Source organism: Poromitra crassiceps, assembly GCF_964638095.1.
Source record: "Poromitra crassiceps genome assembly, chromosome: 6".
Lineage (NCBI taxonomy): Eukaryota > Metazoa > Chordata > Actinopteri > Beryciformes > Melamphaidae > Poromitra > Poromitra crassiceps.
Window position 1 is genome coordinate 27355682 of NC_139627.1, and position 26055 is coordinate 27381736.

At 41.7% G+C, this 26055-nt stretch overlaps 1 protein-coding gene across 2 annotated transcripts; it reads left to right on the forward strand.

The window, feature by feature from the left end:
- The first annotated feature begins 2987 nt into the window (after positions 1 to 2987).
- On the forward strand, positions 2988 to 24676 carry stat4 (signal transducer and activator of transcription 4). Of its 2 annotated transcripts, none has more exons than XM_083638714.1 (24): positions 2988 to 3060; positions 3820 to 3952; positions 4235 to 4370; positions 9240 to 9338; positions 10496 to 10588; positions 10908 to 10986; positions 11219 to 11304; positions 12766 to 12917; positions 13827 to 13985; positions 14496 to 14588; positions 14959 to 15018; positions 15185 to 15205; positions 15709 to 15802; positions 16192 to 16236; positions 16826 to 16909; positions 17068 to 17166; positions 19030 to 19165; positions 19612 to 19664; positions 20642 to 20736; positions 21426 to 21562; positions 22281 to 22472; positions 22592 to 22637; positions 23468 to 23573; positions 24057 to 24676. In XM_083638714.1, the coding sequence occupies exons 2-24, from the start codon at positions 3825 to 3827 to the stop codon at positions 24078 to 24080; spliced, it is 2217 nt and encodes a 738-aa protein (XP_083494840.1). In that variant the 5' UTR covers positions 2988 to 3060; positions 3820 to 3824; the 3' UTR covers positions 24081 to 24676. The 2 variants fall into 2 exon arrangements, with proteins under 2 accessions (XP_083494840.1, XP_083494841.1); XM_083638715.1 differs by having other exon boundaries at positions 16195 to 16236.
- The last annotated feature ends 1379 nt before the right edge of the window (positions 24677 to 26055 follow it).

Below are 26055 nucleotides of genomic sequence, written 5' to 3' on the forward strand. Positions count from 1 at the left end.
CACCATCCCAACAGTTGCATGTTTAAATTTATTATATGTATTTTTAATTTTATATTTTTTATATTTTTCATTTGTAAGTTAAACTGTCAGCTGAGCTCTGTTATTGAAGCTAAAACCCTGAATTTTACAATGATATTTTGAAATAAATATGTTTAAAAATCGATTGTGTGTTAAAAGCTTGTGTTACGTTTTCATTGGCGTTAATACAGTAGGCCTAATTTATTTTCATTTAATAAAATCGCTGGGCTGGGCGCAGTGTTTGTGGTGTGGGAAATGTGTTAAAAGCTTGTATTACGTTTTCATTAGCGTTAATAGCGTCAATGTCCGCTATCAAGAGCAATTCAGTTGGTGAATGAAATCGCTGGGCTGCGTCGTGCCATGCAATGTTTGTGGTGTGGGAGATTCAAGCTCAAAAGAAGACAATTAAAAGACTTGCTCCTGGCCAATCCCGGCACTTGACTGTTGCGTAGACGGGCACAGGGCGTGGTTTTGGCTTAACCACGGTGGGTTTCGTAATAACGCGCCATCGCCATGGGCGCAGACACAGTTATGGGAATGTTTGTCTAGCTCCTTATAGACAATGTTGTCTCTTAATAAGTCGTATTCCGAGAGACAGTCTCTCATCATAGACACTGGGGTAGCTGGCTGGGGGCGTGGTCAGGGTGGGGTAAATCCCCCATTCTCTCCATTCAGCATATTCAGCATTTAGCTGCTAGCCCAGCCCAGGCAGACAGGATCGGGGACTTAACCACCACAGTAAACGCACATCTGAACAGTCGTCTATGTACCTGTTCTAGAATCCCCAATCCTGTAGTGTAGAGCCGCCCGCAACACCGTCCTTTAGTGAGTCAGCCCATTGAGATATATAGGGGGATTTACCCACTTGCATGCCAGCCGTAGTAACATTTTGTTGGCGTTCGAGACCGACTGTCTCTACGTTGCAGTGCTGGCTCGCTTTCCCCTGGAGAAGGCTGTGTAGCTGCCCATGAGCAAACACTGGCTGTGGTAGCAGGTAGATGCCAACGCAGTCATTCTCTTGCCCTCGACCTTTGTTGATGGTAAATGAGAAAGCTAATCTGATTGGGAACTGCCACTGACAAAGGTGATAATTTATCCGGCTGGTCCGGCTGGCTTTTGTGAAGTTATGCTCTAAAATCTTCAGCCAGGCACACACGCACGCACACACACACACACACACACACACACACACACACACACACACACACACACACACACACACACACACACACACACACACACACACACACACACACACACACACACACACACACACAGGGATTACATGAGGACATAATGGGCCCCTGGGTCTGGCACGCATAACCCCACTCAAAGCCAACAGCACAAAGCACAATAACATAGCCTACATCAGGGGTGTCCAAACTTTTTTGAATGGGGGCCAGATTAGATAATGTGAAATTACCGGGGGGCCGTCCAGCTGCTTCTCACATCATATGGATTATAAATATAAAAAGGAAAATCACATACAATATAATCAGGGCCGCTGGAAGTCACTTTAAGCAGGGGGTGCTGGGCGGAAGGGACTCTCGGTGGGGCCCGTAAGAAAAAAAAAAAGTTTTTTTTTACATTTTTTTGCCATATTTAGAGGAATATCTCATTTTAAATTAACATTAGGATACTGTTGTGATGTAATTATTCAGTATTTTATCCTTTTCTCACTCATTCAGAGCAAAGAGGGAGATATATAGCATGATGATAATGCTCTATATCTCCCTATTTGCTCTGAATACACCAGTTAACATGACACAGACTTAACATGATAGAAATATTATCAGCAAACTTAAACTAGACTAGACTAATTATTCTGATCTGAATGGCATATATCAAGAAACATTGACTCCTCTCTTTGCTGTAGTGGGAGGTGCATTTTTGAGTATAGGCTATTAAAATAGCATGTCAAGTTCACATTTCTTTATTGCCAGATTAAACAATTCGTATTGGCTGTTGGTTGGTTCAACACAACATGTGCGCGCATGCGCGCTTCTTCTTCTTCTCTAGCCTACAAGTATGTAACTTCCTTGATTGTTATTGTTGACAATTCTATTTAAATAGGCTACATTTTCAGTATATCAATAATAATTTTTTTAATCTAGGGGGTGCTGCAGCACCTGCAGCACCCCTACTTCCCGCGGCCCTGAATATAATTGTACTCTAAGGATTTTGTTTACCATCTGAAAACATTAGTTCTGCCTGTGTTGTTCCTACTTGGTGCTCGTCTACAAACTGTATGATAGTGCTTTCATCATTAGGTGAACACAACATAGTGAACTTGAACTTGCTTGATTAACCAATACTGTGCAGTGGGCCACTTAAGATCGGTCAAAGGGCCGCATCTGGCCCCCGGGCCGGACTTTGGACATGCCTGGCCTACATAAATTTCACTTTAGAGAGAGAGAGAGAGAGAGAGAGAGAGAGAGAGAGAGAGAGAGACACACAGAGAGACAGAGAGAGAGAGAGAGAGAGAGACACACAGAGAGACAGAGAGAGAGAGAGAGAGAGAGAGAGAGAGAGAGAGAGAGAGAGAGAGAGAGAGAGAGAAATTGTATCTAGCCCATGCTGTCCCAATCTCCCCTTGTCTGTCCCGTTATGTCAGTCAAGTCAAGTCAAGTCAAATTTATTTATATAGCACTTTTCATACACAAAGGCAATTCAAGGTGCTTTACAAAAAAATAATTGAAAAAACAAGCAGCAAAGCAATGCATAGGCTATATTAAAAAAAACACAGAATATATACTCAAATTAACAAGCATGAAACATTATTTCTGTTTTAAATAAGTTACAAGGCATTCTTCAGTATTATTATTACATGTACAGTCCATTTGTTGGAAATGTACAGGAAAAAAAAAGTGGTCTGTCCCGATAAGCACAGCAGAGGGGGCGGGGTTTAGGGAGCAGCCTTGTGAATAAATAGGACTCCAGTACACACTGTCGGCACATTGAAACTGAAAGTCAAAGAGGGAAACAGCGCACATGGTGCAGGACCGTTGAGACTGACGGGAACACAGCAGAGAAACGCCTCAGGTAACAACATGATGATGACTATGAGCATGATGAATTGAATAGCCTACTGAATAGCCTATCACACAAACTCTAAAATAGATATAGCCTATAGGTTATCTCTTAGGGGGAGTTACCACTTCAGTATATTTTTATTTTTATTTTAAACAACAAAAACTTTTACTTCAGTGCATTTTAGGCTAGTTTAATTTAAACAAAATCAGCAAACAGCCTACTTTCAATTGACCTTTGTTGTAGGCTACTTGCAAAAGGTAGCCTAGGCTACCTTAAGTTATACTTGTACTTATAGTTGAATAGCCTACTTAATCCAAAATTCTTTGTCTTATATACTGTTAATGATAGTAGAAAGTAGATCTATGCTAGCCTAACTTCTATAAGCAGGCTATGTTACCTGCTGATAGTATGTAGGGGCTGTTTACCCAAAGTACATTTTAGCACACTTTTAGCCTATTTGTGTGAGTCAACTTAAAGTAAACTTTGTTACAAGTACTTAAACTAAGAAGCAGGGCAATTTAGTCCCAAAGAGTAATGAAAAAGTATACCCACAGTTCCCCCATATCTTCAACTGGACAGTATGATGCGACATGATGTTCTGCATAGGCTACAGAGTTTATTGCTAGTTTCCAACTCCTGTCCCTAGGCTTTTCCTATAAGAGAACAAAAAAAAGAGGGAAGAAAATATCAAGGTTAGATTAGAATAGAATAGAATAGAAATAATGTAGCACATGGCCTGACCCCGCATGATGCTAATGTGTGTTTCAGGCAGCATGAGTCAGTGGAAGCAGATCCAGCAGCTGGAGATCAGGCTGCTGGAACACGTGGACTACCTGTATGATGACAACTTCCCCATGGACATCCGCCAGGGGCTGGCCGCCTGGATCGAGTCTCAGGACTGGTGTGTGTGGTGTGTGTGTGTGTGTGTGTGTGTGTTTGTTTGTGTGTGTTCCTGTCTGTAATGAATGAAATGAATGAATGAATGAGGTCCTCATGACGATAGAAAAATTCATGGATACGAAACTTCTCTCCTTTTTATTAGACATGTTTTAGTTCAAAGCATAACGAGTGCTTCAAATTAGGCTACAGTTGCACTAGGCAAGATGTCATCAGCCATTATCAGCCTAAACGCTGGACTGTTGGCTCCTTGAAGCTTAAAGTGTCTTGTGCTGTGTGTTTTCAGGGACACGGCAGCTAGCGACGAGCCAATGGCGGCGGTGATGTTCACCAACCTGCTGTCCCAGCTGGAGCGCCTCTGCGCACAGGAGCAGAACTTCCTCCAGAGACACAACCTGAAAATAATCAACCAGCAGCTCCAGGTGCACCTGCCTTCTTTCTTCACTTTAACTCAAGTCAAATCAACTTCATTTATGCTAGTGCTTTGACACACACTCATGTTCAATTTGGACTCTATTTCCACAATAATTTTGCTTCATTGATTCTGACTGCTATATGACTCTCCAAAAATCAACCCCAAAATCACTCAAAGCATGTATTTTTCAACATATTGAGACATGTGTAATTTAAAATGAACTTTATCCATGACCTGACAATTTGGACAACATGGTACTATGTTAGGACTTTACTTTACACAGTAGTGCATGCAGACAAGCAGCTGCAGCAGCAAAGAGTAAACTTTAATTAAATGCTAAAACGATGGCCAAAACCGTACGAGAAAGGCAAGATTTTAGATTATTTTCATTTACATCTTGTTAGCAACACGTGTTATTACAAAGGGAGCAATCAACCTGTTGAAAAAGACATGTTATGTTTTTTGGGTGATTTTGGGGTTGTTGTTTGAAGAACCCATATTCACCTTATGCAGCCCCGCCCACTTTCTCTCTTCCGTGTTAGATGCAATTGTATTTGTTCTTCCGGTTCAGCGCTAGTTGGCGGCCAGCTTCAAAACAAAATGTAACTGAATTAAGTTTGGCAACATTCAGAAGCTACACTGCAGCCAACTTCAGTTACATGTTCATAGCGTTACTGCTCTGAGGAGCCGATGGCTGTACCCGGTCGGCATTTAACGTTAGTTACAAAAGCACGTCGACAGTGTTTTCTCACTGCCAGTACAGTACGGGTTGACAGATACTAGCTAGCTAGTCCCACTGGTCACACAACCAGCGCTCTCAGTCCTCGCTGCTCGTTAAATATTTCCAAATAGTTATTCTGATAAACTGGTCACATATTTGGAATGTTACGTTCTCATCCGAAAAAATAGGAACTACTCTGCTCACTTTGTGTGTGTGTGTGTGTGTGTGTGTGTGTGTGTGTGTGTGTGTGTGTGTGTGTGTGTGTGTGTGTGTGTGTGTGTGTGTGTGTGTGTGTGTGTGTGTGTGTGTGTGTGTGTGTGTGTGTGTGTGTTTTGGAGCTGATAGGGAAGTGAAGTGTACAGGCAGTGCTTCCGTTGTAGTCAGTGAGGGTTTGCGCAACTGGATTATCATTTTTCAAAGACTGTTACCTGAGAGAGAAGCGGGTACTCCTGTTTCCTGCATTCAGAGTCTCAAATGTCACTTGATTGAGTAAATAAAACTCAAACTCCAGCACCACGTGTAGTAAACAGAACAACAACTTTAATTAGACGAGCGCATTTTGACTCATCGCCTTCATCAGGGTCATGGCCCAGGACATGACCCTGATGGAGGCGACGAGTCGAAATGCATTGGTCATTTTACTACAAGTGTTGCTGGAGTTTCTGACCTCTTTAGCCCTTTCCTTTCCCCATGCACCTTGAAAGTCAATCAATCAATCAATCAATCAATCAATCAATCAATCAATCAATCAATCAATCAATCAATTTTATATTTATATAGCCAAATCATAACAAGAGTTATCCCAAGGCGCTTTACAAATATTAATAGTAATGCACAGTTACGACAGTAGCAACGGTAGCATCTGTAATAAGAACAGGACTAATAATAGTAATAGTAGTGGTAGGTCTCTTCCCACTGGAGTCAATCCTAGATCTGCTTCCATAGCTCCTGCAGGAGACACAAAGACTCCGGGAAGAAGTCAAGTTAGTAAGATGCTTGAATGGGACATGAATGTCAAACAGATATGGCTCAGTCTGTCTTGGAAAAGACTTCCCTTTAACGGGAAGAAAACCCCAGCAGTCTAAGCCTATAGCAGCATACAGTAACTAGGGGCTGGTCAGCAGCCCTAACTACCGGTATAAGCTTTATCAAAGAGGAAAGTTTTAAGTCTACTCTTAAATGTGGAGAGGGTGTCTGCCTCCCGGACCGAGACTGGAAGATGCTTTACCTTGAACCTTTTCTTTTTCTTGGCGTTTGAGTTGTTGGAGAAACAACAATTTAAGTGGACAAGAGCATTGTCTAAATCGCAGAAATGTAACTCTAAATATAATCAAAAATCACCATTAAATGCTATTTTATGAGGAGAAACTGAGCACTCCCACTCAGAGTGTAGGGGTTCGATCCAGGAGATAAACAGGAAATGTTTGGCTGAGGTTTGGGTATTGACGTCACCCGCCTCAGCCATGGCCTCAGCTGCGTGTATTTTATTTAGTGATTTGGAGAAACAGACATATAGCTTCAAGAGAACTGTGAGGCTTACACCACTGTTTCCTGTGTGTGTGTGTGTGTGTGTGTGTGTGTGTGTGTGTGTGTGTGTGTGTGTGTGTGTGTGTGTGTGTGTGTGTGTGTGTGTGTGTGTGTGTGTGTGTGTGTGGGTGGAGGGGGGGGGGGGGGGGGGGGGTTGTGAGCAGTACGTGCTCAAAGTCAATGCCTCTCAGAGCAGCCACTCCTGTATGGTTGCTTGTGGGTTGCTGCTGTGTATGAGTGATGTTGATAATGCATGCTAATTTATGAGTTTATAAGCCATTTTAAAGCAATAATCTGCCAACTTTTCATATACGTTATGTCCAATTTGTTTCTTTCTCTATCACCGATTATGTAACACAACAGTGATTCAACCTATATCCAGTTCCTGAAAGCATTTCCATTTGCTGTTCTAAACATAAATACATTCAGATTCAGATGTATTTTATTCGTGCATCAAAAAAGGAACATGCAGATTCACAGTTGAGTACAGTACACAACATACATCTGGCAGAGCCGCAGTCCGTGTTTGACAAGCTCGGTTTTTAAGCTAGAGCGGAGCTTCTGGTATTAGCCGTAACTAGACATCCAGATGAATATGTAGATACCAGTCATGTTATGTTAGCTAGCTGGGATGTAGTCTAAGTAGTCTTGTAAACTTTTACTTTTAAACCATATGTAGCCTGTTGTTACTTGCATGCACCATTCAGATCTCCCATAGAGTCATTGTAACGTCCCCATAATAGGCCTATGTGTGACGTTAAAATGATGTCGAGAGCTCAGTGGACAGTCATCCCAGACTCCATGTTAGACTGAAAGTTTGTCTTGGGCTGTCACTTGCCAACGCTGCATGGCGTCACTGTTCCTGTAATGAAAGTCACTGTGTAGGTGTTGCATCCTCAGTCATGAGTCTGGCACTGATGCTGAGACATCAAATCTGAGTCATACCTGGGGGGGGGGGGGGGGAGGAATAAAAGTTTCCCTCGCCCACAGCAGAACTTTTCTGAGTGGGCTGGATATGGTTTGTGATGAGCAAAACTTAGCCATGTTGTTCAAGACAAACAGAATACAATATGTCACAGTGGAGCAGTGCTAGTGTGGTGGTGGGTGTGTTACTGAGGGAAGGCGGAACCCTCCAAAACAACATAATACGCAATCTGAAAAATAGATATCCACATAGTCTTACAAAACAATTTCTTGCATAAAGGATATTAGGTCACCCAAGTCCTTGCGTGATAAAATGATAACACTTGGTTTGTGCAACCCTCAAGCACTGATTTCTTCTAAGATCATGGATAAAATGATAGTATTAATACATCTTTTGAAAACAAGAATTTTGGAACAGATTTTGGAGTCGTCTATATTTATGAGCTAAATAAGCTGATAGGTGGGTATAAAGATCCTCATTTACAACAGTACAAAAATATTATAAAAACAAAACAGTGAAATAATTGCATTCAATACAACAGAAATTCATAATCAAATACTTGAAATGAGCCAATTTCTCCAGAGTACCAAAATTAAAAGTACAATTTTAAGTAATTCAAGGAATCGGTGGCATATTTTTAAAAGCGGTAATTTGAGCCTTAATGTCGCTATGTTGTTGTAAAGGAAGCTCATACCCTGAAGACGTTCTCTAAGACTTCAGTAACGTTACATTACGTGCAGGAACAGAGTGGGTTGTTCTCCATGTAGACCTGTGCATACCGTAACGTAATCTTTTTATTTCACCTTGAGGCAAGTTGCACCTCATTCCTTTGTTGAGAGCGGATTATGACAGGGATTCCAGTAAACGCCACGGATCTTAGCGTAAGGCCACAATGGCACACCTCCATTTAACCCAACTACTTCCTGCTTATCAGGACAGGAACTCATCCTGGCTGGCAAGGTAAACAGACACTGCTGACTCAAATGCGAAAGTGGGCCAATAAAAACAAAACCGAATCTACCTGGTGATTGATTTGCAGCTTCATAACATATGAGGTCCAGGTGTTAGCCAACACACCCAGAGACACAGCCTTGGCTGTGTTAATATAGGCAAATGGTAAATGGACTGCATTTATATAGCGCTTTTATCCAAAGCTCTTTACAATGTGCCTACATTCACCCGTTCACACACCGAAGGCGGCAACCACGCAGGGTGCTGGCACAGCCATCGGGAGCAATTCGGGGTTCAGTGTCTTGCCCAAGGACACTTCGACATGCGGACTGGAGGAGCCGGGGATCGAACCACCAACCTTATGATTAGTGGACGACCCGCTCTACCTCCTGAGCGACAGCCGCCCCCGCCCTAGGAAATATGGCAAATGGCCTAAACTCTCGAAATGTTGGCATATCCCTTTAATGTATGTACTATAAGGGAATGTTATACGAGCTGCTTAGCAAGCAGTGAGGAGACAGTCACGTAAAGTGAACCACAGAACCAGTAATGAGCCATGATGCTTGTCAGTTGTGCTGCATAGGATTTGAATAGTCTAGTAGTGAGTACCGTAGCAAAGACCTTATTGACTGTAATAAGTAAAAAGTAATGTTCTGTGTGTGTGTGTGTGTGTGTGTGTGTGTGTGTGTGTGTGTGTGTGTGTGTGTGTGTGTGTGTGTGTGTGTGTGTGTGTGTGTGCTGCCACATGCCAGGTGAAATACAAGGCCAGTCCTGCCCTCATGGCCAGAGTGATCTCTACCTGTCTCAGGGAAGAGAGGCGGATCCTGTCGAGCGCCTGCACGCAGGAACAGGTTTGTGAGTGAGACATCAGCTGGCCTCTCTGGGAAAGTCCCTCTGCTTCTAGTAACTGCTGCTCCTGCCAGGAAGACACCCATCCAGCTCGCTTCATTCATTCCCAGTAATCATGCTGGCTGGCATGGCCGGAAGACATGACGGCTGCGTTTGTGTAGCGATCCCCCACTCCCCCAAAACGTTTCAAAATGCTGTCAAATAAAATGAGCAGTGAAAATGTAACATTAGAGGGAGGACTTACTGTTTTCTCCATTACATTTTCGGATATCTGGATTTAAATAATCACAGATTAAACACTGGATTAAAGGTTAGATTTTTAATTTCTATTTTTCAGAAACAGAACGAGTAAATTCCTGGAAAACCAGAGCTGGGGAGTTGAGTCACATGACTTGGACCCGAGTCAGACTCAAGTCACAATTAGATTTGATTGAGACTTACTTGACTTGAAGGATAAAGAGAAGACTTGAGACATGACTTGGACTAAAGTCTTGACAAAAAAGATCTTGTGTGAAGGCCTAAAAACCTAAAATATCGTAGTGTAGTGGGCGGGACATCACACATCACATCAAATATGTGGCTAGTCACCTATGTAACCCGCACTGATGATGCTCAATACTCAAGCTTTTGAGTTTTCTTGCCATGGCAAGGCATTATTCCCCATGAAACCTGAAGCTGTTTATGAGCTATCGATGTTTGAAAACTCACAAAACTTGGCACACGCATCAGAAGCGGTGAAGAGTTTAATTTGATATGGGCTTGGGTGTGGCAAGATGACAATCTGGACGTGCACGAAGGTGCAAAGCCCTGATCATCGCTGCTTGCAGCTTTAATAATTTGTCTTTGAAAAGTCTTTAAAAAGTCCTTGAAATTTATCACAACAACAAAAAAGTACTTCCGGGTACCACTGCAGCAGAGACTAGTATGAAATATTCTGAAAAGCTGTGCCAAGCTATTTGTCAACATCCTGATCCCTCATATTTAGTTTATTATTAAATATTTAATATAGGTAATATATATATATTAAATTGATACTGGACTCAATTAGTTCTGACTTGACTTGGTGTTCTCCATATAGACTTGAGACTCACTTGGGACTTGAGCCAAGTTGACTTACATACCTCTGTGACAAACTGAAGTGAACCTTTTTTTCCTCCAGGGTCCACTGGAGAAGTCATTGCAGGATTCGGTGGCCTTCGAGAGGCAGAAGAACATGGACAATAGAGTTGTGATCATCAGAAGCAGCGTGCAGGTAACCATGACATTACATCAAAACAACCACACATAGATATCCGTTCTGCATCTGCACTGCTGGGAAAGGGTGTGTCATTATAAAAATGTGCTGTCCTAATCTGTGTTTACTGTAAAATGGCACAGGATACTTTTTATTTATTTATTTATTTATTTATTTATTTATTTATTTATTTATTTATTTGTTTGTTTGTTTGTTTGTTTGTTTGTTTGTTTGTTTGTTTATTTATTTATTTAGTTAAGTTAGTTATTATTTATTCTTTCTGCATTTTATCGTATGTGCAAATAAATGAACTTAAACCAAACTGAACTGTGTCTAGATGATGGACCAGTCTGTGAAATTCATAGAGGACATGCAGGACGAATTTGACCTCCGCTACAAGACCCTCCAGTCTCGAGGTGAGCCGACTTACAGGATGTGCAGACAAGCTTAGAAAAGCTCTACTATCTACTCAACACATCGAAAACTGTCATTTCCTCCACTGTGCAAAACACTAAGCCATATAATGTGTGTGTGTGTGTGTGTGTGTGTGTGTGTGTGTGTGTGTGTGTGTGTGTGTGTGTGTGTGTGTGTGTGTGTGTGTGTGTGTGTGTGTGTGTGTGTGTGTGTGTGTGTGCGCACACACCTCAGATCAGATTGAGAGGAACTCAGATCTGATGAAGCAGGAAGTAACAAGACTGCAGGAAATGCTCAACAGGCTCGACTTCAAAAGGAAGGTATAGGATGAATCGGTGTGCCACTGCAGCAGTTAAATTGTATGAAATAAAGCTGAAAAGCTGTGCCAAACAAACGTTAATATCTCAAAAACTATAGGCCTACATCACATAGCTTATATTTTGACTGAATTGATTGAGTGTTAGCAGAAGTAGCTCAAGGGTCTGATCTATAATTATGTATGTAACAGGGTGGGAATTACACAGAGGCCATTGCCTCCATTGCCCCTCCGTCTGGCCGTGATGCCCTGAGATCCCTAAGGCCACCTTGGCAGTGCCCTGCTGGCTGCTACCAGCCTGCTACCGTCAGTTGCTTTAAAAGTGTCAGTGGTCTCAGTTTAATGTAGCCTACCCTATGCAATGGATGTGTAATTGGCTCATTTTAACACAATCGCCCTTCACGATGTCAATAGCGCAATTGCGTTTGTGCCCTGGCATATGGCCTTGTGCCCTAAAACAATTGCCGAAGGCCAATTGGCCTTGCCCCTAAAATGACGAAATTCCCACCCTGGTATATACAGTGTTAAAGTTGTGTGAACTGTCGCAGTTTTAAGATGAAGTGAATTTAGTAAAAAGTACAGCCTGCTAAAGTGAGGCTGGCTCCATAGGGTCCTATTATAAAGGCTGAACAAAATATCAAACATAAACTGTGATTTCTCAAACAGTACAAAAGATAAATTAAAGCTGAATTAAGGTGATAAAGTAAAAGTGGTCACTTGTTTAAAGTTTAAATGTTGTGTCTAGCTTAAAGTATGAAGGAACAGTTAGAGTTCAAAGAGGGCATGGTTTCACCACAAACTGATGTTTAAAATGAATGGCAGATGCCACTTTTATGACTTTTGAAGTGTTTTATGAAAATTTCAAAAAATGCATTTAGGCTTCAAAAGTCATAAAAGTGGTCCTCGTTTATGAAGATTGTCTTGCTGAACACAAACTTGGCTGTTTCATAAACTTTTGTTAACCACAGACCTTATTCCATGCATTTAACTGAAATCCCCATACTAAAATGAATCCCATTGCCTTTTTCCCTTACGAACCGGAAGTGCTACTTCCGGACTCATTCCTGCGGTACTCTATTGACTAGATTGGATGAAACCAATGAAAACTGTGATTTCCCACGATTTGTAAAAAGCATGAAAAATGATGTAAAAACTGTCAACAAGTGTAACTTTTGATTTAGAATGACAAATTATTTAGAATTGTTTGCGGGTTACATCACAGAGGATGGCCCTACAACATAAAGCAAACCATCACTTACTGTACTTAAAGACTCAGTTAACCATATGATATAAATGAGAGTTTGTTTTTAGATGGATTGCAACACAAAATTAAATCACTGTGCAGACTTACAAAAATATCACATTTGATCTTTGATCATGGATATTATGAACTATTATCCTGTTTTGTTGTTGTGTGATCTACACTATGGCCTCAAAGCACTGCTGTTCTCCATGCCTTTATTAGGAGATACTGAGTAAGATGAATGATGTGATCAAGGAGATTGATGACCTGATGACCTCTCAGCTCAACCCGGAGCTGTTGGCTTGGAAGCGCCGGCAGCAGATCACCTCCATTGGCGGCCCGCTGCTCACCGGCCTGGACCAGCTGCAGAACTGGTAATGACACAGCAACAGGCTTCACTCATTGTTAGCTCAGAGATTAGGAATTGTTACTAATGGCATGGATTTGGTACTATTCAGTGTACTATAGTATTTCCGCGTCATGTATGTGACAGGGGGCTCTAAATTCTTTGTATCTCGGCCGAGATCAGTCGTCACTCCATCGTTTGTAGCTAGTGCAGAACGCAGCCGCTCGGCTCCTATCTGGTAGAAGACAGTGTGATCATATTATGCCGGTATTGGCCTCTCTTCACTGGCTTCCTTCTCTTCAGGATTAATTTTAAGATTTCCTTGATTGTTTTTAAGGTTTTAAATGGACTACCTATCTATCCGAACTATAATAATCCAGCTAGAGTTCTGATGTCCGGTGACCAGATGCTGCTTGATGTCCCGAGTTTGAAATACAAAACCAGAAGTGACCGAGCCTTTGCAGTGGCTGCCCCTGTTCTGTGGAACAGCTTGCCTGTTCATGTTAGATCTGCTTGGACTCTAGACATTTTCAAATCACAGCTGAAAACACACCTATTCTCACTGGTCATTCACTAGTTAAGCTTGGCATCTTGATTTTGATTTCTATTGTTTATTGTTACTGTTCTCTTTACGTTTTTTTTAAGTATTTGTTGTGCTTTTCTGCCTGTACAGTAATGTTGTGCTTTTCTGCCTGTACAGTAATGTTGTGATTTTCTGCCTGTACAGTACTTGGGTCAATGTAAGTAGTTTGAAATGTGCTATGTAAATAAAAGTGACCTTGACCTTCTTCTCTCTTCCTCTTCCTCTCCCCATCCTACTCTTGCCACCCCTCTCCATCCTCCTCTCATCCTGAGGGAGCACTCTCTCTCCTCCGCCTTCTCTCTCTCTCTCTCTCTCTCTCTCTCTCTCTGTCTCTCTTCTTCCCCTGCTGTCCAGGTTTACACTGACAGCTCAGAGTCTCTTCCAGGTCAAGCGTCAGATGGACAAACTGGGCGAGCTGATTTTGAAAGTCACCTATGACAGCGACCCGATCCCCCTGCAGAGACCGCAGATGGAGGAACAGGTTAAATACCTCATCTACCACCTCATCAAAAGGTATCCTCTATAACGCAATGCAGAATGCAATGCAAAGTCTAAAGTAAGAAAACACAATATAGCAAAATACAATTAAACAAAATGCAATGCAACAAAAAGCAATGCAATGCAACATAATGTAACGTGAGTATGCTTATTCAACACAACTCATCGCAACAAAACACAATAAAACAATCCAGCCAAAGCAATACAATGTAACATAACATAACATAACATAACATAACATAACATAACATAACATAACATATTATCCGCCTCCCATTCGATTCAAGTTCGATTCCCAGCTGCGGGGTATGTTACACAATGCGGGTTACACTTGCGCCATTATTTTCAACAGTTGGGACACAATAGAAGTGCGTCTCCTCCTAATTATGCATCAGTTTTTGGCTATGTTGTGTTTTCGAGCACTCCAAGTTAAAAATGTCTCAACTTTAGTAAAACAGACAGAGAAACAGAAACGCAACGCAACACATGACATAAGGATATGATGTGATTTGGGTTTGTTTTCAGCTCATTTGTGGTGGAGAAGCAGCCATGCATGCCCACACATCCCCAGAAACCCCTAATCATCAAGACTGGAGTGCAGTTCACCACCAAAGTCAGGTATTACAGTATATCACCTGATGTGTCTATAATTCATATCTGACTTTGTTTTAGTGTTTATTCTTATTCACTTTAATGTACAGTACTTTTTACTGTTTTATAGCCTGTAAGGAAGTTTGCAATGATGTTTTGAAAGGTGCAAGAACAACTATTTTATTTATCTAATGCTCATAATACCCTGCTTCCACTGTATGGACTCTACCCTTTACCTAACCTCTTTTAATTCTAACCCTCAAGTGGTTGGTGGCTGGTGAACATTTTAAATGTTGTGGATTATGATTTTTTTTTTACACCACATCAGTAGGTTACTCGTGTAATGAACAAAACCATTGTTGAACTAGAATATTATTGTGTTTTGTCCTCTTCCCAGACTCCTGGTTAAACTTCCAGAAGTAGATTACCAGCTGAAAGTAAAAACAACATTTGACAAGTGAGTTCCACATGTTATGAGATTATTTTTTATTCTGTATTAAATATTTATCATATCTTAAGAAACAAATTGAAAAGGTAATTAATAGATGGCGTTGTAAACGTGGATTTCTTTTAGAAAACAATATAGCCTGCAGATGAACTTAATTTGAACTTTATTCTCGTAGGGACCTACCGCCTGGCAGAGTGTGAGTATAACCAGCCTCAGCAGAGAAAGTTGTGCTTCAGGGTGTGAAGCCGCCCTGGAGCAGAGCAGAGTAACACGAGGTTACTGCCTGGGGACAACTAGCAACACCCTACACTACATCACACACACACACACACACACACACACACACACACACACACACACACACACACACTGCTGTCAGTTTTTTTTTTTTTACTTCAGTAGAAAATGAACACGGTCACTCCTGAGCTGAAGAGGTTTCATCACTCTACTCACCAAAACATGTCCAAATACAATTGTAGTATTTTGATAATTGTTACTCTGGATTTTTATTTATTTATCTGAAAGCACATCAGAAAGCTTGTTTATTTCAAAATTTAGCCACCAGACTCATACTGAATCACCTGAAAAACACCCATCACCTCATTCTCATTATGAACCTAGACCTTTTGCATAGATATTTAAAATTGGCCTTTGGAAAATCTCTACTGCACTTTAGCTTCCATCTTTTTTTATCCTCAGAAATCGTCAGTTTTTCATCCTGACCAACACCACTAAAGCAATGGATATTGAGGATTCCTCCAATGGCTGCCTCTCCGTGGAGTTCAGACACCTGGTAACACCTCGTTCACTGTCCATGCATTCACCTACCATCTAGAGAGGGGTTTTGCATGCTCTTTTTGAGTACAGTACCACCCGGTTTCACATTCATACCGTCAGACATTTTCACACCTAGTGTATCTCAGCAACTTTTTTCATCACAAGATACATGAAAAATACAAAGTATTTGATCTTCCCAGAAGTCCCCACTGTTTGAGTTTGGCCCCTAGTTCTCTCATTGCTGCACGTACACTATATCAGTACACTAAATCCAGTTTCATGTATGCTTGGTTATGGAATTAAAAGTTAACTACTAGTTTGTAGAAGTAGTGATCTATTAGATGTTTTGCGTGTCTGTTGTCTGTGATTGTTTGAAAGCCAACTGACATTGTATTTGTGTCTCAGCAGCTTAAAGAGAAGAAATATATCAACGGCACAAAGGGGAACGAGGTGAGAGACACTGAGGACGGAGTTAATGTACCAGGGACATTTTCAATGCCTTCTTGTCACAGATTGCTGTGCTGTAAACCCACCTTGTAAAGGTATGGGGTGTCTGGGTGGCTCAGTGGTACTCAGTACCATGTTAGCACCCCTCTCTTTCCCCTGTCCTTCACTGCTGCTCTCTACTTTCATATGTCCCTCCATCCATCCATCATCCATCTTCAACCTCTTATCTGGGGTCAGGTCACGGAGGTAGCCGTTCCAACAGTAGCAGTAGAGGGTTCAGAAATCTGCTCAAAAGTGTTCCAATCAACTATCTATTGATACTAAGATTAGGCTGATACATTATTGGCCTTTCAATAACAATCTGATATCAGCCAGTCAATGCTGCCTACTGCTGATATGATGCAAGTGAAGATATGATCCTCAGGGGTGTCAGTCTGACAGACCTGTGTGTGTGTGTGTGTGTGTGTGTGTGTGTGTGTGTGTGTGTGTGTGTGTGTGTGTGTGTGTGTGTGTGTGTGTGTGTGCGTGTGTGTGTGTGTGTGTGTGCGTGCGCGTGTGTGCGTGCGTGCGTGCGTGCGTGTTCTTTCCCCAGGGTCTTCTGTCTGTGACAGAAGAGCTTCACTCTCTGAGCTTCGAGGCTAGCTTCACTGTGCAGGGCCTCACCATCGACCTGGAGGTCCGTCAACACACAGCACATTTGGGGTTGAGGGGGACACTGCTGCTGTTGCTGTTGTTTGTTTCTCACAGTGTGTGTGTGTGTGTGTGTGTGTGTGTGTGTGTGTGTGTGTGTGTGTGTGTGTGTGTGTGTGTGTGTGTGTGTGTAAATGTTCCCAGACGTCTTCCCTGCCTCTGGTGGTCATTTCCAACGTCAGCCAGCTGCCTGGAGGCTGGGCCTCTGTCATGTGGTACAACCTCCTGACTGACGAGCCGAGGGTGAGCCCATCCACTTGTGTCCTACAAGTGTCTTTTTGTCCCCCAGCTGATTTTTTTTTTTTTTTTTTTTTTTTTTTTTACCTCCGCGGTCTTTCCTTGTTCGGTTCGCACCCGTGGGATAGACAGTCTGATATAGGACCGCGATCGTGTTTGATAACCTCCACTGTTACAAGAAAGGAGTGCGGATAGGTAAGGTGGAAGTTTCCCAATTAATGCTTTATAAATAAATATCAGACAGTGCTGATCTCTACGCTCCGACAGGGAGGACCAACCCACATTTTCGTACAGAATACAATGATGTGTACTGAAAGCATCACCTGTAACAAAACGCAGAGCGCTATGATATACAGCATCAAGAGGCTTTAAGACGGATGGAGAGGCATACATGTAAATCACATCACCATAATCAAAAACTGACATTATCAAAGATTGGACAACAGTTTTTCTGGCCAATAGTGAAAAACAAGACTTGTTTCTATACAAGAAGCCGATTTTTCTCCTCAAATTCTTTGTGAGATGTTCTACATGTACATGAAAAGAAAGTTTGGTGTCCAACCAAATACCAAGATACCGTAAATTCCGGACTATAAGCCGCACCGGTGTATAAGCCGCACCTTCAAAGTTGACTATTTTTTTCTTATATAAGCCGCACCGGACTATAAGCCGCGGGTGTTTTAATGGTTTTTTTTTTTTTTTTTTTTTTTTGTGTTTTAATGTTTAATTACCATATGTAAGGGTTCATGCACAGAGGGGATTGTAGAGGAAGCTCCCATTTATTAACATTTCAACAAAACAACATAACACAACACCACCTGTGTTGTTTTTTACAGTGCACACAGTGTCATACAGTGTCATACAGTGTGGTGAAAAGAGGGCAAGAGAGGAAATTAAAACTTATTATAGTTATATAGGATTTATAGTTAGAAAGAGTGCTAAAAAAGAGAGATTTTTTTTTTTTTTTTTTTTTAAATCCATAGATAAGCCGCACCGTTATATAAGCCGCAGGGGCCAAAAAAGCCCAAAAAACGGGAAAAAAGGTGCGGCTTATAGTCCGGAATTTACGGTACTTATAAGAATGAACTAATTGAATTTGGTCGCCTTGAAGCGTACGGATACACAAATTATCATTTCTGTTTAAAGATCTTGAGAACAACATCCACTTTGTCTTAGTGGAGTTCAGAACTAATTTAAGATCGAACAGGGACCGTTGCAACGAATCAAAAGCGGCCTGCAAAGATAAGACGGCCTGTGCCGGGGTGGGTCCAAAACAATATAAGATTGTGTCGTCCGCGTAATAATGGACATGGGGGGACTATGGATCTGTCTCCATCAGTTAGTTAGTGAGTGGGTGAGTGAGTGGGTGAGTGAGTGAGTGAGTGGGTGAGTGAGTGAGTGAGTGAGTGAGTGAGTGAGTGAGTGAGTTAGTTAGTTAGTTAGTTAGTTACACTGTAATGTTGAATTTGTGCCGCATTGACAATGAATGATCCCAAGGGTAGAACTACATCACTGGTGGGGGGCAACATGTTTACTATTTGCTTGTTAATGTCTAAAAATCATGAAAAGCGCTACATAAATAATATCTCTATTAGTTGTAACAGTAGTACTAGTATTAAGAAAACTAGGATATTGCATACTCAGAAGAGTGGAAGTATTCAGAATAAAATACGGTTTTGGTGTCTTCTTTCTTCTCCTTTCTCTCTGTCTCTGGGTTGAGCTCTTTCTTTCTTTCTTTCTGCCACATTTGCATTAAGAGTCACAATGATAATGATAAATTGCCTTCTATTCTATTCCATCTCTTTTAAAACATTCAGCATAATCATTTCATGCAACACCTTATTCCTCCTTGTCCCTATCCATCCGCAGAACTTGGCGTTCTTTGGGAACCCTGCTCGGGCGACATGGAACCAGCTCTCTGAGGTCCTCAGTTGGCAGTTCTCCACCTTGGCTGGGCGAGGCCTCAACAAGGAGCAGCTCAGCATGCTGGGAGAGAAGCTCCTAGGTGGGTTTCAGACAGGGTGGCCAGAAGGCTGTGGGATGAAAGGAAATAGAATACAAAAAATAGTATTGGTTGTATGGAACTACTTCCTTATCCTAGGGAAGGAGAATTAACGACCAGGTGGGTGTTCAGTGCTTTGCCCAAGACCACTTTGACCGTTGGTTAGGAACTTGTGACCTTTTGGTTATGGAAGTCTCTCTAACCACTTTTCCACCCTGCCACCCTTATTATTGATGGAATTGATAGTTATGCCTCACACACACACACACACACACACACGCACGCACGCACGCACACACACACACACACACACACACACACACACACACACACACACACACACACACACACACACACACACACACACACACACCATTATAGTGTGTAGATGATAATGAATTGTAGACATAGAGTCATTATAGTCACCAATGTTGCTTGTGTTGCCGCAGGTCAGCAAGCCTCCTTCGGTGACTGCTATGTGTCCTGGTCCAAGTTCTCTAAGGTAGGATACTGTACCTCAAACTATATGTTTTTGTCTCAAACATGATCCGGCCACCGAGGGGCCCTGGGGAAAGCCTTATTGATCACCATTTGATCCTGATAATCATGCATCGGCCCATGTTAATGATATATTGAAAATGTATCTACATGTGAATGTGGTGTAGCCAGGACTCAGGGAATTTAGCCTTGCTTACTCAACTGGTAACTAATTATAATTATATACAACACGTTCTCAAATGAGCACAACAGCACACCTAGCCATTCTCAAATCATACATTTGAGCATGGCCTCATCACTAAAATATCACTCCACCGGTCTGAGCCACTCAGTGGTCTGAGCAGACAACAACGTCATTAGCTGTTACAGGCATGACACCTAGTGGTGCCCTGATGTGGTGCATGTTTGGTCTGGATAAACAGAGAAATAAATGAAGCCACGCCATGTCGAGCAGCAGTATTCCAGCCCCTGAGGGTATGCACATGTCCGGGGATTTGGCGAAGAAACAAGCCTCTCATCACATTAACTGCAAACACCTGTGCAGAAAGCAGCAGCTAGTTTACAGCATCCTCTTCTTCCAACCATTCGTCAACAGTAAGTCTGCCAAATAAATCAAAATTAACAACAAGATAGACATTTTTAATCGATGCTGTAAGCTGGCTGCCGCTTTCCACAGGTGTTTACAGTTAATGTGATGAGAGCATATTGGCTGCTGGCTCAGCTGGCTGACTCAACAGGGACTATTTCTTGTCTAATGGAAATGGAACTAACACTCGGCAAAAAGTTTGTTATTTTGAGAGCAAATTGCCCTAAAATGGAGGGTGTGCTTTATCGTAGTTAGTGGCACTTCAGTGACGTGTACGGCCCGAGGCGCAGCCGCATCACTGTCGTGCCACTAACGACGGTAAATGACACCCTCTCGTGTAATATTGTTATATTAAGTGAAAAGTGCTCATCCATCTCCATATTGTGTTCTTCAAGGAGAATATTCCAGGAAAGCCCTTCAGTTTCTGGATGTGGCTGGATTCCATCCTGGAGCTTATCAAGAAGCACTTGCTGCCAGTCTGGAATGACAAGTAAGTCTTCAGCTCATTTCCCGCATCTCACCCAACCTCAACCTCCACCCACTCAACTGTCAGGCCCCGGGGCCAAAATGACAGCCAGTCCCACAGTCTCTTTTATATGGGAAAGGCATCTTGATTGATTTTATTCGACAATATAAAATATATACACAATATGAGCTCCATGTACAATTTTAAAACACAAGAATAGCTAGTATGCTTATTTCCATTGTGGTCCTTGCTGGAGGTGGGAAATGAGCCATAATGCTGTCTCTGCAGCTACATCATGGTTTTTGTCCCCTCCCCCTGCTGTCTCTGCAGCTACATCATGGTTTTTGTCCTCTCCCCCTGCTGTCTCTGCAGCTACATCATTGTTTTTGTCCTCTCCCCCTGCTGTCTCTGCAGCTACATCATGGTTTTTGTCCTCTCCCCCTGCTGTCTCTGCAGCTACATCATGGTTTTTGTCCTCTCCCCCTGCTGTCTCTGCAGCTACATCATGGTGTTTATCCTCTCCCCCTGCTGTCTTTGCAGCTACATCATGGTGTTTGTCCTCTCCCCCTGCTGTCTCTGCAGCTACAGTACATCATGGTTTTTGTCCTGTCCCCCTCCTGTCTCTGCAGCTACATCATGGTTTTTGTTCTCTCCCCCTGCTGTCTCTGCAGCTACATCATGGTTTTTGTCCTCTTCCCCTGCTGTTTCTGCAGCTACATCATGGGTTTTGTGAGTAAAGAGATGGAGCGGGCGCTGCTGAAGGACAGAGACCCGGGCACTTTCCTCCTACGCTTCAGCGAGAGCCACCTGGGTGGGATCACTTTCACCTGGGTGGAGCACAACGACAACGGTGAAAAACAAAACTAATGCATCTCAAACTTACCATGAATATTACAAAACGTCACAATTTTATTTCCATGGTGGTTCTTTGTCTTAAAAACATCGACAAGACTTGACACGCTTCACATTGCATTGTGATAAGCTCTTTAAAGAGACAAACTACAACTCCAATCACCAGTATCAGTTCATGTTTTCTGCATTACATCGACACAAGTGAAAGCAATTAAGCAGAATTCTAGGCTACTTTTTTATTGTCTATATATACTATCTTTTATAAGCTTCTTCACCTTGCTAAAATAAGAGTCTGCTAGTGTCAAGAGTTCTTCATTTTTTTTGCACGAAGGAAAAAAAGGAGCATTGGCCACTTTTGTTTTAAACTACCTGTACTGTAAATCTAGTTTTGTGGTTTCAACCATCTGCCACCAACAATGTAACCTATAGATCAGAAAACAGCCATGCTGTAAGCGGATAGTGATATAAAGAAGGGATTCACATTGGGGTTTGAGGATTAGATGGGTGGGGTTTACCACCAGAATGCTCATATTATTAGCATATAGAAGTAGGCTTTCCAGTGATCGTCTACACTTTCAGTCACTCAGTTAAGTGTCATATGGAAAACCGCCCACATCTGCCTCATAAACAGACTCAAATAGAGCATCAGTATTTCCTGACTGTCTTCTTTGTTTGATCCAGTGCTATCCATTCTTAACGATGACTTTTCACCACAGGAGAGGTGAAGTTAAATTCTGTGGAACCGTACACCAAAAACCGTCTCACCGCTCTCCCGTTCGCCGACATCATACGAGACTACAAAGTGATCTCAGACGGCGTGGTCCCAGAGAACCCGCTCAAGTTCCTCTACCCCAACATCCCCAAAGACGAGGCCTTCGCCCGACATTACAACAGCCACCCGAGCAAAGGCAAGAGGGGAACATCTTATTTTTCACGCCGAGTTTCAGAACATGTTTTGAATCTTTGTGAGTTAAATTGCACTGTATGATGCTAATATCTCTCTCATATATCTGTGTTGTATTTCCAGCCTATCCATACATACCATCCACCCTGATCCCCATCTCTGAACTGCGGTGAGTTCACTACACCATAGCTTTGTAACCGGACACCTCAACTCGACTTATTTGCCCCGTTGACCTGATAACACAATAAGTATGTTAGTTTATATGCACACAAATTCCCAGAATGACTAGGAGAAATCATCTTAAAGTCCCCTTGAAATGGAATTCCCATTACTTTTACTAAAACAGCACATCTTTCATGGTGACCTCATGCTGCACCGGAAATGTCTAAACAACAAAGCCCCACCCAGCATCTTTACTGCCTTGATTTTATGCAAATGTCATGTGGTCTTGAAGGTACAATTTCAATCACAATGTTTGTTTACATGATTCTGCACTTAACTGCAAAAGTGACATTTTAGCACTGTCATCTCAGACAAGATTTGTTTGAGTCTCCGATGCTCGCGCATTTGCATTCGCCTCCGGTTCACTTCGACTTTAAGGATTTTTCAAAATGTCTATGGAGAAAATGAATGGGGAACTCACTTCCGGAGCAAGAGTCACGTGACGTCGTCCCCCCCCCCTATCTTGCATCATTTCTGACTCCCTCCACTGCACTCACATCCATTAAAGCAGAAATGCCACACACACACACACACACACACACACACACACACACACACACACACACAGACACACACACACACACACACACACACACACACACACACACACACACACACACACACACACAAGTGACCCTGGTGGCAAAAAAAGTTAAATATGTGTAATGGACTTTTATACATGTACGTTTTTTTTGTTTTGTTATAGCATCACTACTGTTTTCATTGTAAAATATATTATATATATATATTAAAATATATTAACAACTGCCCCCCCAGCTCTAACTCCAGCACCACACTACCTCCCTGCCAGTCTCCTGAGCCCCCGATGACTCCTGGGGAGTTTGACATGCTCAACCAGCAGATTTGCTTTGACATTGACACCGTAAGTCTACATAGGCTTCCTATGCAAACCGCTTTTATCCAAATATCGAAACCTCCTGTAGCCATACAGCCATGGCAGTGTCGGTGCCATGCTCTACTAGGTGGCCTGGAACTGAACAAAATGGCATTTCCCAAAACAAATGAACACATCAGAAAACAGATCAACATTTCATCAGACAAATAGAATACATGCACATTTCATGATTTCATGAAACAAATTGACATTCCATAAACACATCACAAAACACAATTCAAGAAAATGAACAAATTAACATTTCATTGAGTATGTGTAATTATGTGGGCTATGGTATGTGCTCATCAGGGAGATTCTAAGCTTGGGTTTAAAGGAGTTAAGAGATGATGCATGTTTGGCAATATTCATATACTGTAGGTGTTGTTCCATAGTATGGCTGCTCTGAAAATTGGTTATTAGTGCCTGTTTCCAGAAAGCTTAGCTGTTAATGCTGTGTTCCTTGTTTTATAGATGAGCTCTCCGTATTCAGATTAAAAGAAGATGAACCACACCACTTGTCTCTCAAAGGTTCTTAAGATCGACCTATGTTCCTATGACTCTGGGCAACAACCTGACATCAGTATCTGGTTGACGATTGGTCAACTATGTGGCTGAATTCCAGAATTTCTGTTGTTAAAAAGGATTAACTGCTTGTGCTGTCAATTTGTGTAAATATATTTTTTACATAGTTATTCAGTATTGTTTTTCAAGAAATTTTGTTTATTACAGTTTTTGTTCTTGTTATTAGTCAATGACAACCACATTTTTTTCTTTTTTATGTTAACTGTTTATAAAGCCTACAAAACCATTTCATTATGGTTATTTTGGCATGTGAATGTATATGTACAATATTAACAATTAACGTTCTACTTTAGTTCTGCTCATGTTTAGATATTGTTAGCAGCACAACCATCTGATACAGCAGTCGATAGTCACACTTTTTGATTAAAGCTGTGTTTTTATAGCATAATGAAATAAATAATTGTGGGATTTAGGTGCCTCCGTTATGTATTCAATCTCTGCAGACTCATTGTTGATAAGTAGGCACCGGATCAAGAAACAAATATGAACATAAATGTAGTCTATTCTTATGAGTGTACAAGTTGTCTTTTTTTAATCAAGTTTGCTGTGTCCCATATAGCCTGCCCTATAGGATACTACTACTGTAATCTATATTTCTGTAATCTATAATCTTCTGTCTCATAGCGTAATCTATTCTATAGTTTATTACTAGCACTCCCAAGTTGTAACTTGATTCGCAGGTGTGGGTACAGTACACTGATCTTAAGAACACACAGCACGTGCGCGCCATTGGTGCGCGCACGCACGCACGCACACGCACGCACACGCACACACACACACACACACACACACACACACAATATATTAGTTTTTTTTATCCTTTTATATTATTAATGCATTTATATTAGGCTATAATTTTTTATTTTTGTTATGAATAATAATAATAAATATAGCCGCAAGCGGCGATGCGGGGTCCAAGCTTCCGGTGAAAGTTTCAAAGTTTCAAAGTTTCAAAGTTTCAAAGTTTCAAAGTTTCAAAGTGTCAAAGTTTAAACATTTATCATTTCAAGACGGTTTCACGTATCCAAATTCTTTATACAACTTTAGATCAGGGAAGTCCAGAGATGACACAGAAAAAGTTTGGGCTCATTCGGGCAAATGGCCTAGGACGAGTTCGTTTTTTTTTTTGGAAAATCTAGCAGGCTTAAATGGGTGTGAGTTATGGGTCAATACGCAAAAGGGTCTGTTATAGCGCCACCATCTGGCCAATATGGCTAATTTTTTGTCTCTGAGCAGTGGGGCACATTTCCAACCTATGTGCAAGGTCTGGCTACTGTAGCCCTTACGGTTTTTGACGTGCATGCTGTTTTAGGGCAGAATAATAATAATAAACATTACAGATACAATAGGGATCCACGCACTTCGTGCTTGGACCCCTAATAATAATAATAATAATAATAATAATAATAATAATAGCCTAATATATTGTATGTGCACTCCAGGGAGTGTCAAACAGGTGTTGTTTATTTGTTTTAAGAATGGCATTTACCAAGTCTCTAAACCGGAAGTTTATGCAACTAACTGGCAGCTGCTTGACAGACGCTGCACTTTGAGTTCCCCGAGAACCACGTGACTTGCGGAGAGTGGCGGTCATGTTGTTTGCTGGTTGTTTGGGTGGTGCGGTGCCACTGCTGTTTCCCGAGAACCACGTGACAAGCGGAGAGTGGTGGGGATGTGAGTGTTGTTTAAGTGCCACTGCCCAGTTAAATAGTTAAATAAATAGGCCTATAATAAATAATTATTAAATATACACATATATTAGCTACTGTATGCTACGTAGGCTATAGCCTTTGTGTAGGCTATAGTTATTATTACCATACTCGGTCAGTAAAAGGCAACAACAGAGATCTCTGAAATGAACTTAGAAACACACTTTAGTTTGCAGGTT

What these genes read in the sequence shown, in the direction of transcription:
- stat4 (XM_083638714.1), top strand. Translation starts at nt 3,825, where the DNA reads ATGAGTCAGTGGAAGCAGATCCAGCAGCTGGAGATCAGGCTGCTGGAA. An exon ending in ATCTACCACCTCATCAAAAG is followed by an intron (nt 13,986 to 14,495) that starts GTATCCTCTATA and finishes GTTTGTTTTCAG; the next exon opens with CTCATTTGTGGTGGAGAAGC. An exon ending in TTTGCTTTGACATTGACACC is followed by an intron (nt 23,574 to 24,056) that starts GTAAGTCTACAT and finishes CTTGTTTTATAG; the next exon opens with ATGAGCTCTCCGTATTCAGA.